Source organism: Copadichromis virginalis, linkage group LG20 (assembly GCF_057382275.1).
Source record: "Copadichromis virginalis isolate Kocher_CV1m ecotype Utaka linkage group LG20, C_Virginalis_male_GT1.1, whole genome shotgun sequence".
Lineage (NCBI taxonomy): Eukaryota > Metazoa > Chordata > Actinopteri > Cichliformes > Cichlidae > Copadichromis > Copadichromis virginalis.
Genome location: NC_140637.1, coordinates 10,374,093 through 10,386,400, shown reverse-complemented (window position 1 = coordinate 10,386,400; position 12,308 = coordinate 10,374,093). Strand labels below are relative to the sequence as shown.

Here is a 12,308-nt window from a genome sequence, read left to right as displayed (position 1 = left end):
ACAGATCAGGGGGAACACACTAGTCTTCTTTATATAAAACACTGCAGTCCTTGATTTCCATTGTTTATTCAGAAGGCACATTTACAGGAGACACATTTTCAAACAACCAAAAACGCAAATAGACCTACTCAATATTGTACATTGCAGTACCATGAATTCAGATAAAGCAAAAAACAACAACAACAACAAAATAATACTGCAATAGAAAAAACACTATACTGTAAACACAAAAAACCATGACAATTGTGCATAAGTGGGCTCATGGATCCCGCCGTCTGTTGGGGTCTGGCCACAGGACCTCATCGACATCGCAAGCAATGTCCTCTCCCGCTAGGCACCGGGGAAAATATCCTCTTGCATGTCGAAACCATCCATGGATTGCTGTCACCTGAATGTCGCCGCAGGCCTGTTCCATTGCCTGCAGAAGAGGCATGTGGGCATGTGGTTGGCGGTCATATACTCGCCATCTCCAAGCCGAAAAAAATTCCTCTATAGGGTTCAAAAATGGTGAGTAAGGGGGCAAGTATACCACTTCAAATTGATTGTGGTTGGAGAACCAGGCCTGGACCAGAGCAGCCCGATGGAAACTGACATTATCCCATATCACCACAAACCTGGGCTGATCTGGTCTGTTCTGTACAACTATCATGGAGAGCATCTAGAAATGTGAGTATGTGTTGGCTATTGTATGGACCTAGTATTGCATGATGGTGCAGAAGCCCTCGAAGGCATATGGCGGCACATAATGTGATGTTTCCCCCGCGCTGCCCTGGGACGTGCACAATTGCCCTTTGGCCAATTACATTACGACCCCGTCGTCTTGTTTTGCTCAGGTCGAATCCAGCTTCATCAATGAAAATGTATTCATGAGGCTGTGCAGCTCCATCCATGGTCAAGATTCTCTGAAAAAAAGGGGAACATATCCCTGTACTACAGTGCTACACATACAGCACCCTCACCCCATCACACAGGTACCTGTGTAGCTCTCAGAATAGATCCATGTGGTACTGATATGGTACATATTCAGCTGCTACTGGACTTCACCAATACTCTATTGTAAATGTAAGGGACAGTTACACGTACCCGTACATATTCAGCTCGAAGTCCTTTGACCCTGTCACTGTTCCTCTCGAATGGGACTCTGTAGAGCTGCTTCATGGTGATGCTGTGTTTACCCAAGATGCGTCTGATGGTGGTGATGCTCACATGGTCTATGTTGCTGAACACTCGCCTGTCTGCAAGTATTTTCCGTCGTAGCTGGTGGAGACGGATGGCATTGTCTGCCCTCACTAGGTCCACAACGGCAAGTTCCTGCTGTTGTGTGAACAGGCGTTGCCGTCCTCCCCCAGAAGGTCTTCGAGTCATTCTGGAGAAATACAACCACATGTTGTCATCGGTTTGCTTATTTTTCATACAGTACTTTACTGTATGTACTGTGTCATCCACTGTACAACACTGTACTTCAATATAAGGAATCAGCCACTTTGGCTGCAAAAGGAGCATTAGCACCCCGTACACTTGATATGGTAATGTGATATACTGTAGAACAGTGCTATAAAACCATCTGAGTAGAGCAGAAGGTATGGAGGTGAAGACAGACCTGTTTTCTTAGTCGGAATGTTCGTATTACAGATGCCACTGTGAAGCGGCTCGGATGTGGGTGGACTCTCTGCCCAGCTTCCCTCATAGTCAGGCCATGGTTGATGACATGGTCCACCAAAGTTGCTCTTATTTCATCAGAAATATGGGTCCGTGCATGGCCTCTTCGGCCTCCTCCTCCTCCTCCTCTACCTCTTCCTCTTCCTCTCCCTCCATCCATGCTTGCAAAGTTCTTGAAATGGCTACGCTGAGGGCTTTTTGTAGTTGGCTAATTGGTGTTCGGTTTTGCAAGTAAGTGCCTTCAGGCGTGTATTTGAGTGGTTGCAATTACCCGATGTGTTTTGTATTTTGGATACATGTGTTTTCCAAATGGCACCCTGAAATTTCATTTTGTGAGCGAAGTGTCTTATGTATGAAATGGAGTGTAGCATGCAGGACCATGTGTGTTGCATAAAGGAGTAGGTGTGTTGCATAATTGGAACTGGGGTGCAAAGCAGCGCTTTTGTTTAAGGTAGGGGTACATGTGTTTGAGGTATGGTAACAAAAGCTTCAACTTGTGTTACTTTAGTCTAGGCATGGGTTCATGGTGTTCAAGCAACGGGCAAAAACTGTAATTAAATGTAGCTCAAAATGCTTAAGTATGTTTTTCATAGCCTCCTCCTGGGCCATTTTGCGCATGCGTTAGGACAGGCCACCATTTTGCGCGCGGACTGAAAGCGGACGTTTTGTGTGCTGCAAGCGGGCTCAAGTTAATCACACAACTTCGTGTAAAGGTGGACTAGCTTTGGTAAGTAAACCTTTTCCGGTCGTTTTTGTTTTATTTTTTTTACCTCAGTCAAAGCATGTTGACTCTTTAAGACGTGTGCACATGGAGAAAGAAGTCTAAGTAGTTGTACACCTCTGAACTTTGTCGTGATTTGACTCAAGCTAGCTATGTGCTCTATTAGCTACTGCTCTATTAAAAGAGTAATTTAAAACTGCTACGTTAAATTGTCATGGTTTTAGCTTAGTTCTGGTGGCACATTTTGTACTAACAAATTATGTAACGAGGCAATTTCTCTGTTGTAGTTAGCTGCAAAGTTCACTGTACAGACAGCCTGCAGTTTTAAATTGAGAAATCGTCCCTCCCGCCACAACATTGGCATTAAGGAATAGTCGGGCGGGGGAGGGGGCTTCTGAACGCACCTGCACAGTCAGGGGTGCAGTAGGAAATAAATAAGTAGGATTGGCGTTGCACAACGTCTTTTGTGCAGAAACAAATAATGGTTGAAAACTGTGGAGGAGAATAACTCCGTGGTTGCCGATAATGTGAGCTCAAAAGGCACTGAGAGTGAGGTTTGTCAGAACTGAAATTAACTCAGAAAAGAAGTTGCTTCACTTGATAGCGCTGTTGAGTGCAAGACCTGTCAGCGGTCTGGTTTAGCATTTGAAACATCGCTACGTGTTTCCAAACCGCTGCATTTAATCTCAGAGAAAACTAACACAGAGAAGTAAAGCAAGTGTGTAAGTTCATCTCTTTATGTTTGCATAGTATTTCCATGTTGAGCTTAACAACCGATGTATGGAGCCACAGCTGGACTGGCTGTCGGAGTTTTGTATTGAGGGGGAAAGGAAGCGATTTGTTTTGTACTTCAGCTAGAATGAAAAAAGACACAAAGCTAGAGTTATTCGGTGTCTTCATGCTGAACAGCTAAAACTTCTTCCCTCATTCTCCCCCCTCCCTCTCCTGTTGCTACTTCAATCATGAAACTGATCGATTATCAGCTGATGGCTTTTCTGTCGCTAGTCCTGCCTCTCTTGTTTGTTAATCGCCCAGTTTGCGCTAGAAAGTGGAAAACGGCAGATAAACAACAGCAGCACGTTTAAGCTTGATCAGCTGTTGCTAGAATTTTTTAATATTACTTTCTAGTATCCGCTTGTGTTTTCTGAAGGCACAGCCGTAATAGCTGCTGGTCATGATATCAGTTTGTATATGTGGTGAGAAGGAAACATGAAGGTGAAACCAGGAGATGTTTTTACTGAATCATTAGAGCTGAACAGGTAATGAAGAAACAGGTTTACCTTTTAGGTGACATGGATGAGTTGAAGTTATGAACTGTTTCTGAGAGACAAATAACACCAGGATCCTTTTCTAAGTAGCTGACAGCTGGTAACTGTGCAGGGGCGGATCTAGCAAAGTGTTGTCAGGGGGCCAGGTAGGGCATTAACAAGGAAAGGGGGGCATAAATAATTTTCTTTCTTATTCTCATTTAAAATGTCTAGCTTTTAATAAATAATTATCTAAATCTTACAAGCAAAGTGGTGATCTGGTTAAATGTATAGAAATCCATTATTGTATGTAGTAAATATTAAGTCTAATATATACCCTAGTAATAGTAGTACATATAGCACTTTTTCCTTTGGGAAGGTACCATCTGTGCTGTCTGCAACTGTATTGAAGAAAAATGTTGAATCTAATTATTGTAGGAAAATAATTGTTTCTGTGCATTAAAGTCGATTACGTCAGTTAAGCATTATGAGGCAGAGGGTGGGGGGTGGTTTCCTAATATTTTTGCTGGGAGTTGGCAGCCCTATTAGTTAGGTTGTTTAATATTTCTATGTGCTGTTTAGAATACCTGAGTAAGGAGGATGGTGTAAGTTTTTTAGGTTGATCAGTATTGCTGAAGTATAAAATATTTTGGGTGCAGTGTATTTTTTGCATACAGGTATAACAGAATAGTTTTAATGTTTTTTTTAAACTGAGTATGAACTTATACAAAATGCAGCAAAATATTTATTTAAAAACCCAGTTTTATTATAAAATACACTATATCGGATTCACATCGGCATCGGCAGATAATCAAAGTTATGATATCGGTATCGGACATAAAAAAAAAGTGGTATCGTGCCATCTGTAGTTTTTACAGAGGCACAAGTAAGATTTGTTTTGTTACAAGGGAGTATCATGAAGTGGCTTGGAAATGGTAATTGTTTGTCTTTCTAAAGTCCTCATTTTAATTTTTTGTATTTGTGTTCCTTTTCTGGCAGATTTTCTTCCCCTTGTGTGTTATTGTTTATTCAAGGAAACTGTGTTATTTTGGTAAGTACATGCAAATTCCTTACATATTTATCACGACAGTATTGCATTGACAAGTTTATCTATCTCATCTTAAGGGTTCTTGTGATTATTAATATTGATATTAATTAATATCAATTATTACATATGATTAATATAGTTTAAGAAAAGATGCCTCTATATTTTGTACAGTTTTTTTTTTTTGTTTTTTTTTTTTTTAAAGACTAGGGCGTAGAACACTGATTCCATGTGTTGCCAACAGTTCCCATCCTTTAGAGAAAATTATTTAAAGTTGAACATGAAAGTTGCTGGCTGTAACATATTAGTTTTTATTTTTTCCTTTTATTTGATTGTTCAATTGGCACTGTTATGGTATTGCTTTCTAACCTGATCAGATTTTAGGTGCACTCTAGATCAGTGTTTCCCAACCCTGTTCCTCAAAGACCTCTGTTCTGCATTGTTTTAGATGCCTCCTTGCATCGCCACACTGATTTGAACTAATGTTTAGCCTAATTTCTTCAAGTTGTGCACAAGTCTGTCACTGACACAGTTAATATGCCAGGGTGCACTGAAGCAGAGAAACATCAAAAATATGCAGGATGGGCATCCTCAAGCAACAGAGTTGGGAAAAGAATGCTCTAGATAATACAGCCTACAAGCATACTTCTAAGATGCATCCATTCTTGTAGGTTAACCACAGCTAAAGTTTTCTTTGTGTAACGTACTAAGTGTGTTTTTTGTTTTTGTTTCAAATTTTCTCTCTTTGTTGTATGTCCAGTTTATGTGGAAGTGTAAAGACTGCAGTGCAGAAGTTTCTAGACGATCAGAACTTCTTAAGCACTATAGACTGAAACATAGTCATTTTGGGCGTGGCCATCACATTAAGTGCCTATATCCTCAGTGTCCATGTCTTTTAAAGACTTGGAATTCACTTCTGACACACTTGTCAAGGAATCATAGCAATACCCCAGAGCACTCTGACAAATTTACAACTCTTTCCTGTCAGTTATGTTGTTGTAGTGAATTAGGAACAGGGCGTGAATATTTTGTGCACATTAGCCGTCATTTAAAAAACAATGAGACAGTAACATGTATGTTTAAAGGTTGTGACTACAAATCAAATATTTACAGTACCTTTAAGTCACACAAAAGTCGCAAGCACAGTTTACACTCGCTGGTAGACTTCAAAGAGGATATTGTCAGAGGATCTTTTGCAACTGAAACTGCAGAGCATGTTGCTTCAAATGCTGAGGAATTGTGGGGTGACGAACAGCCTGTTGATTTAGAGACATCAAATTATCATGAAGACGTAGTTCAGCTAAAGCTTGCGGCAGTGTTATTAAAACTAGAAAATATTTTTCACGTTCCAAGTGCTGCAGTTGATGAACTTTTGGAGGAATTTCAGTATTTGTTGGGCACAGCATCTTTGTGTACGGCAGCAAAAGTTATCCAAGACACATTGAACAGTCACAGCTTGCAAATAGACCAGTCAGTCATTGAAGAACTTGCATCTGCACTGTGTACATCTAATCCTGTGTATAAATCAGTAGGTAAAGGTTGTCCCCTGGCAACATCCTTTAAGCGCAAAAATTTCTACAAGGAAAATTTTAAAGTTGTAGAGCCTGTAGAGTATGTGTTGGATGAAAAAAAAAATAAAAGAACATTTCAGTATGTTCCAGTTTTAAAGGTTTTACAGCAGCTTTTCAGTGATTGCCACCTTCTTGCTAAGGTTTTGGATGGTAGTTGCATAACAGAACAAAGTGGGGAAGAAGTGATTTACAGGTCTTATAGGGAGGGGTTGTTTTTCAAAGAAAACAGTTTTTTATCAGCAGGTGAATTGCGAGTTTTACTGAATTTGTATATTGACGATTTTGAGATTTGCAATCCACTTGGCACTTCCCGTAAAAAGCACAAAATCTGTGCCATATATTGGACTCTTAGCAATTTACCACCTGCTTGCCATTCATCACTGACTTCCATTTATCTGGCTTTACTCTGCAAGTCTGAAGATGTAAAGACATATGGATATGAAAAGATTCTAGAGCCGTTGTTGAGTGATCTTGTTACTTTGGAAAGTCAAGGGATTTTTATTGCACATCTTGGAGAATTTGTCAGGGGCACAATACGGTGTGTCATAGCAGATAATTTAGGAGCACACAGTATTTCTGGATTTATTGAGAGTTTTTCAGGTGAATACTTTTGCAGATGTTGTGAGGCCAAAAGATCTGATATTCAAGAAACAGAGGTTAGTTCAGGTGTGTTTACTCTGAGAAGCAAAGAGACACATGAAATGCATGTAAGTTCTGCACAGAGTAATGCAAAACCATGTCACGGTGTTAAAAGACGGTGTGTTTTCTCTGCACATCTCTCCCATTTCAGTGTTTGCAGTGGATATCCTCCAGATATTGCACATGACATATTTGAGGGCATATTACCAGTTGAGTTGGCATACTGCCTGAATATCTTAATTTTGAAAAAATATTTTACACTTGACAGCCTCAATGAGTCCATTCTGACATTTCCATACAAATGGGCAGACAAGAGTAATCGCCCTCATGCTATTCCCAGGACTTTCATGCAGAACAAAAGCATTGGAGGAAATGCTCATGAAAATTGGAGTCTCTTACGATTCCTTCCATTGTTGGTAGGACACTTGGTACCTCCAGATGAAACAGCTTGGCAGGTAATTTTGGACCTAAAGGACATTGTTGAACTAGTTGTTGCACCAGTACACACAGAACAATCAATTGCTTTCCTTGAGTCTAGAGTCTCTGACCACAGATGTAGGTTGAAAGAGCTGTTTCCAGGACTGAAGCTGTTACCAAAACATCATTTTGTGGAGCATTATCCACAGATGATTAAATTCTTTGGGCCACTTGTTGGCATGTGGACCATGAGGTTTGAGGCAAAGCACAGTTTTTTCAAACAGGTTGTTCGTCACACACGGTGCTTTAAAAATGTGCTACTGGCAGTGAAACATCAGTTCATGATGGCATACCACTTGGAGTCTGTCACAACTGTAAGGCCGAGCCTAACTGTCTCAGCTGTTTCTACTGTCTCTGTTGACATTCTGCATCATGATGTACAGCGAGACTTGAGGATTAAATTCCCTGATATTACCCATATTCAGCTCACAAAGAATGCTTCTGTAAATGGAACAAACTACAGGCCTGGCATGATTGTAGTTTATGGCTGCTCTGCTGGATTGCCTGAATTTGCAGAAGTTGTCCAAATGGTTGTTGTGGAGGAAAACCTGAGCTTCATTGTCAAAGAGATGGGTGCCTGGTATAGGGAGCATTTTAGAGGTTTTGAACTTTTTCCCACATCACACATCTCCCTCGTTGATCTTGGTGCCTTGGTAGACCAGTACCCCTTGGCAGATTACAGGATTGGAGGCCGGCGAATGGTCATACTTAAAAGATTCATTCATATAGAAGGTAGTAAATGTTGTCTTCAATTGCATGTGTTCAGTTGCAGTTATCTTCATGGCAACAGGAGGGGTACCACAAATGTTTAGCTTATTTTTAATAAAGATTGGATACTTCCCACAAGGGTAATATTTTTTTTTCCATTACATTTGAGTTCTTTTGGCCAAACATGCCTCATGTTGTCATGTGTCTTAAAAAAAACATCATTGATGATGCTCAAAACATTTTGATAAAGGATGAATTGCAACACATACCACTAAAAGCAAAGTGACACTTTTTGAGGATTCTGGCTGACGTATGCAAAAAAAAAACCCAGTATGAAGCTATAGAATAAAATTAAATAAACTGCTTTTTACCCGTAAAACCTGTGTTGCAGTTCTGCACTCTTGTGCTCCCTAATAAAATTATTCAATGCAAAGTATTTTAACTTTTTTTTTTCTTCTAATGTCTTTAAAAATCAGATTGAAGAATGGCAGAGCAGCTGAAGCTGAGAGTCATCGTGGCAGATGATGATTTTAGGAGACTTGACGTTCCATCTGGGATGCCAAGAACTTTGACTGATCTTCAGAGCACAATTTGCCAAGCATTTGGAATTGAAAGAGACTTTCGTATTCAATTCATGGATCCTGACTTCAATAATGAGTTTATGAACATAACATCAATGCAAGACATTCAAGACCGAAGTACAATCAAACTTGTGTACATGGCAAATCTGGATACAAGTGCAACTTTGTCAAAGCAGTATCCCACATGCAGTCTTGACTCCTCTGCAAGTCCAGAAAGCATTCAAAGAAACTCCAGTCTCTCATCGTCTTCATCCAACTCAGACAGCACCATAATTCTACCACAGTCAGACAGTGAGCTGAGATCATGTGCATGGCCTCGCGAGTTTACTATTCCTCGATTTTCATTCAATGTAGAGGTGCAACTTCAGCATGGAAATGAGACCTTCAGAGAAACTGGAACTCGGCTCAAGATTACTCCAGGTGTTAAATCTGACATCTTAGAGAAGCTAGCTGAGGCGATTTTTCAGTTTACTGCTTATCCTCAAAATTACCAAATAGATGAAGTTGCAGGGGCACTGATCAAAAAATTCCCTTGTCTGCGAGAGCCATCTGCCACAGGTTACTATGGCTGGATGATTAGCCTGAAATATAAGATGGCTAATTACAGGACAAAGATGCGCAACATTGACTGTCCTGAAGTGACTATAAATGCTTTGAAAAACAAATCCAGTGATGATTGCCTCCCAGCCAAAAATGTTAAGAAACCTAAAAAGGCTGAGGTCAATTTTTGTCCATTACACCCAGCTGGCGAAACGGATGACAGTCTAGAAAACATCAGGGTTGAGCTTTTGACCGACGTCAGACGAAGAAACAGTGCCTCAGATGTAAGACAGAAGATGTCAAGAACATTTTCCTACCGTAGACAAGAGGTGGTGCAGGGAAGTCCAACCGCTGGGGAGTTTAAAGCTAGGTGGCCTGCACTTTTCCAGATTAATGAGGTAAAGGCATGCTTTTTTTTTTGCTGAGTTTGCTTTTCAGTAATTCCTTATGTTATACATTAATTAATCTGGGCCACTTGGATTAAGACGATCCCAAATATAGGTATAAAGAGGCTGGCATTTATAGTGATTGACCTGTGTACCGTACAGACTATTTATTTGAGCAGCACTTAAAATACAAGTTGTGTATGAAAAACATAAGTGACTTAAAGTGTAGAAACATGAATAAAATAAATTTTTGATTTTTCTTATAAATAAAAAATATTTGATTGTTTAAGTAAGTTTGCACTACATATAACCAACTACATATACCCAAACTATTTTATCGTGAGTTTGATTATTGAAATGATTGATTAATCATCTCAATAATGAATAGAGTGAAATCAGATTATCAATTGTGAATTAACCTAAAACCTTTTATTTAGCTATTAGTTTTTAGTTAGCCTCAGATTGTTAAAAGCATGTGCTAAACAAATGTAAATTAAAAATGTGATGAACAAACTTTGTTGCTCATAAGATAAAAAAAATAAATGGGTCAAGTTAAAACCCCTAAGACCTCTCACCACCAAGAGGTGCTGACCTCACAGGCGAGACACTCCCACCAGCGGACAAAGAGCACAGGAAAATGTGTTGCCAACCACCTGAAACAGACAAATATCTGCTTTTTAAAACCCTTTAAACCCGCTAAATGGACTGATGCCATTCATTTCTTCTTTGATTAACAGTAGTAACATCCTTCATGCACTGTATACTAACCCATATGCTAATTATGCTTTATGAAGTGATGGCAATTGCATTGTAGCATTTAATGAAGAAATAACAAAATAATCATACCAATGATTAAGCACCAGTCTTCTTTTTTTCTCTCTGTGTGTGTGATACAGGTAAATGCTGAATTCCAGCGTATTACAACACTTCAACTGGAGACGACCTTTGCGGCACAGTTAGACAGAATTACACCTCAGCTGATGACAGTTTTCCAGAAGAAGGGCGGTGTTTCTGGGCAGAAACTTGCCCACCACTTGCAGATCATGCAAGAGGTAAATCTGAATATTGCAAATTCTATTTGGATTTAATTTGTCTTAAGTGGCAGGTCACTGGTGAGTCAAATAAGCCATTTTAGGTGACCGGCCAAGCAATCTAAATTTTGAAATTTTCATATATAAATTTTATTTACTATGTTTGAACTGACTTATGATAAAATTTACTTATTGCGAATGTCAGACATTGTTGTTTTTTTCCAAATTGGTTTAATCAGCAACTCTCTTTAAACAGGCTGAAAGTGATGTTAAAGTGAAAAGGCAAGCAGTTCTCAGGGCACTTTGCCTCTACCTTGGTGAAGAGGACGGAAGCCTTATTCGGGAGTACTTGGTAAGTCATTGTTAGCAAGTCATCTATACACACACTTCTTAGATAGATATTTACACACACACACACAAACGACTAGATTGGAATTTAATTGTAGAGTTAATTGTTTTTCTTTTACCTTTTTTTATTAAATGTTTAGGACATTGAAGGAGATGACATCCAGAGAGGCCTAAAGAAGCACACCATGGGCATTTATGTCATCAACAAGGAGGATGGACAAAATGGACATTATGATGACATTGGAATATTTGTTGAAGGGGAGATAGTCATGGACAACATTGGATCTCCGGCCCAAGCTTGTGCATTGATGCTTGGAGTAATCTATGCACTAAACCTAGCCTACCCCAAGGAATTGAGGCACTATTATGAATTCATTCAGAAAGTGTTGATGGGATTGGATGGGGAAAAGCTCTCCCCCAAAGTCCTTGGGCTGAAGAACAAAATTGCTACTGGATAGGAAGATTTCTAAAACCACACATCCATTTACATTTTGTTATGTAAATTACCAATGACTGGTGCTCTTGTGAATAGGAGTGAAACATTTGTATAACCATCATTCGTTCTCACGTTCTGTGTTATGTTTTGATTGAACATTTTAACTTTCAATAATGAATGTTTCGCGTTTGGTACATTTGAGTAGCTTGAAGAGCAACTTTGTAATTATTCAGTTTACTGAAGCAATTTTTCTTTATTCCGGTCCTTGATAGCTGCTGACCTATAATCAGTGTTAACTCACCAGAACAGCAAGTCTGAAACTTTGGTTATTTTGTGGATGCATCAGTTTCTAATTGTGATACTTTATACCGCTGGCAGTGTTTTATTCTTTGTTAGAGGAAGAGAAACATTGGTTAACATTTCTCTTGTCTGTTGTTCCTGTTTTATTTGAATAGAGCTTTTTAAAGCTATTAGTTCATAGACAAAAGTTTTGTAATTTGCATTATACAAATTACAGCAATTTCCCTTACATGTGGATTCTTATTCTGTTTGCAACAAATTTTGCATTAATAAATGATGTGAAAGAATTTTGTTGTTTTCATTATTGGCGTTATTAAAAACTACAAATCAGGGTAAGCAATATTTTTTTTTTTAAGTAAAATTTACTTAATTGAAATAGAGAGAAATTAACAATTTTATTGATTTGAATATAACTTTGGGACATAAGTTTAAAGGAAACAAATTATTCTGGTACACTTAACACAACCTTAGTTGGAATTACTAATATTATTTGACTAAGTCGTATCCACAACAGTTAAGTTAAAGTAGCTTAAAAATATATGTTGGCTTTACTCGCTTAAATTAAATTCTGTGTACTTAAAAAATATTTCTGGATTCAAACAAATTTATTTCGTGCAAC

The 12,308-nt window shown here is 38.9% G+C and overlaps 1 protein-coding gene across 2 annotated transcripts; it reads left to right on the top strand.

Moving 5' to 3' along the window:
* Positions 1-2,211: 2,211 nt before the first annotated feature.
* LOC146684347 (uncharacterized) lies at positions 2,212-11,970 on the top strand. 2 transcript variants are annotated; one of them, XM_085444014.1, is made up of 6 exons: positions 2,212-2,386; positions 4,627-4,678; positions 8,544-9,586; positions 10,471-10,626; positions 10,862-10,957; positions 11,094-11,970. In XM_085444014.1, the coding sequence occupies exons 3-6, from the start codon at positions 8,552-8,554 to the stop codon at positions 11,409-11,411; spliced, it is 1,605 nt and encodes a 534-aa protein (XP_085300140.1). In that variant the 5' UTR covers positions 2,212-2,386; positions 4,627-4,678; positions 8,544-8,551; the 3' UTR covers positions 11,412-11,970. The 2 variants fall into 2 exon arrangements, with proteins under 2 accessions (XP_085300140.1, XP_085300141.1); XM_085444015.1 differs by lacking the exons at positions 2,212-2,386; positions 4,627-4,678 and adding an exon at positions 7,607-8,091.
* The last annotated feature ends 338 nt before the right edge of the window (positions 11,971-12,308 follow it).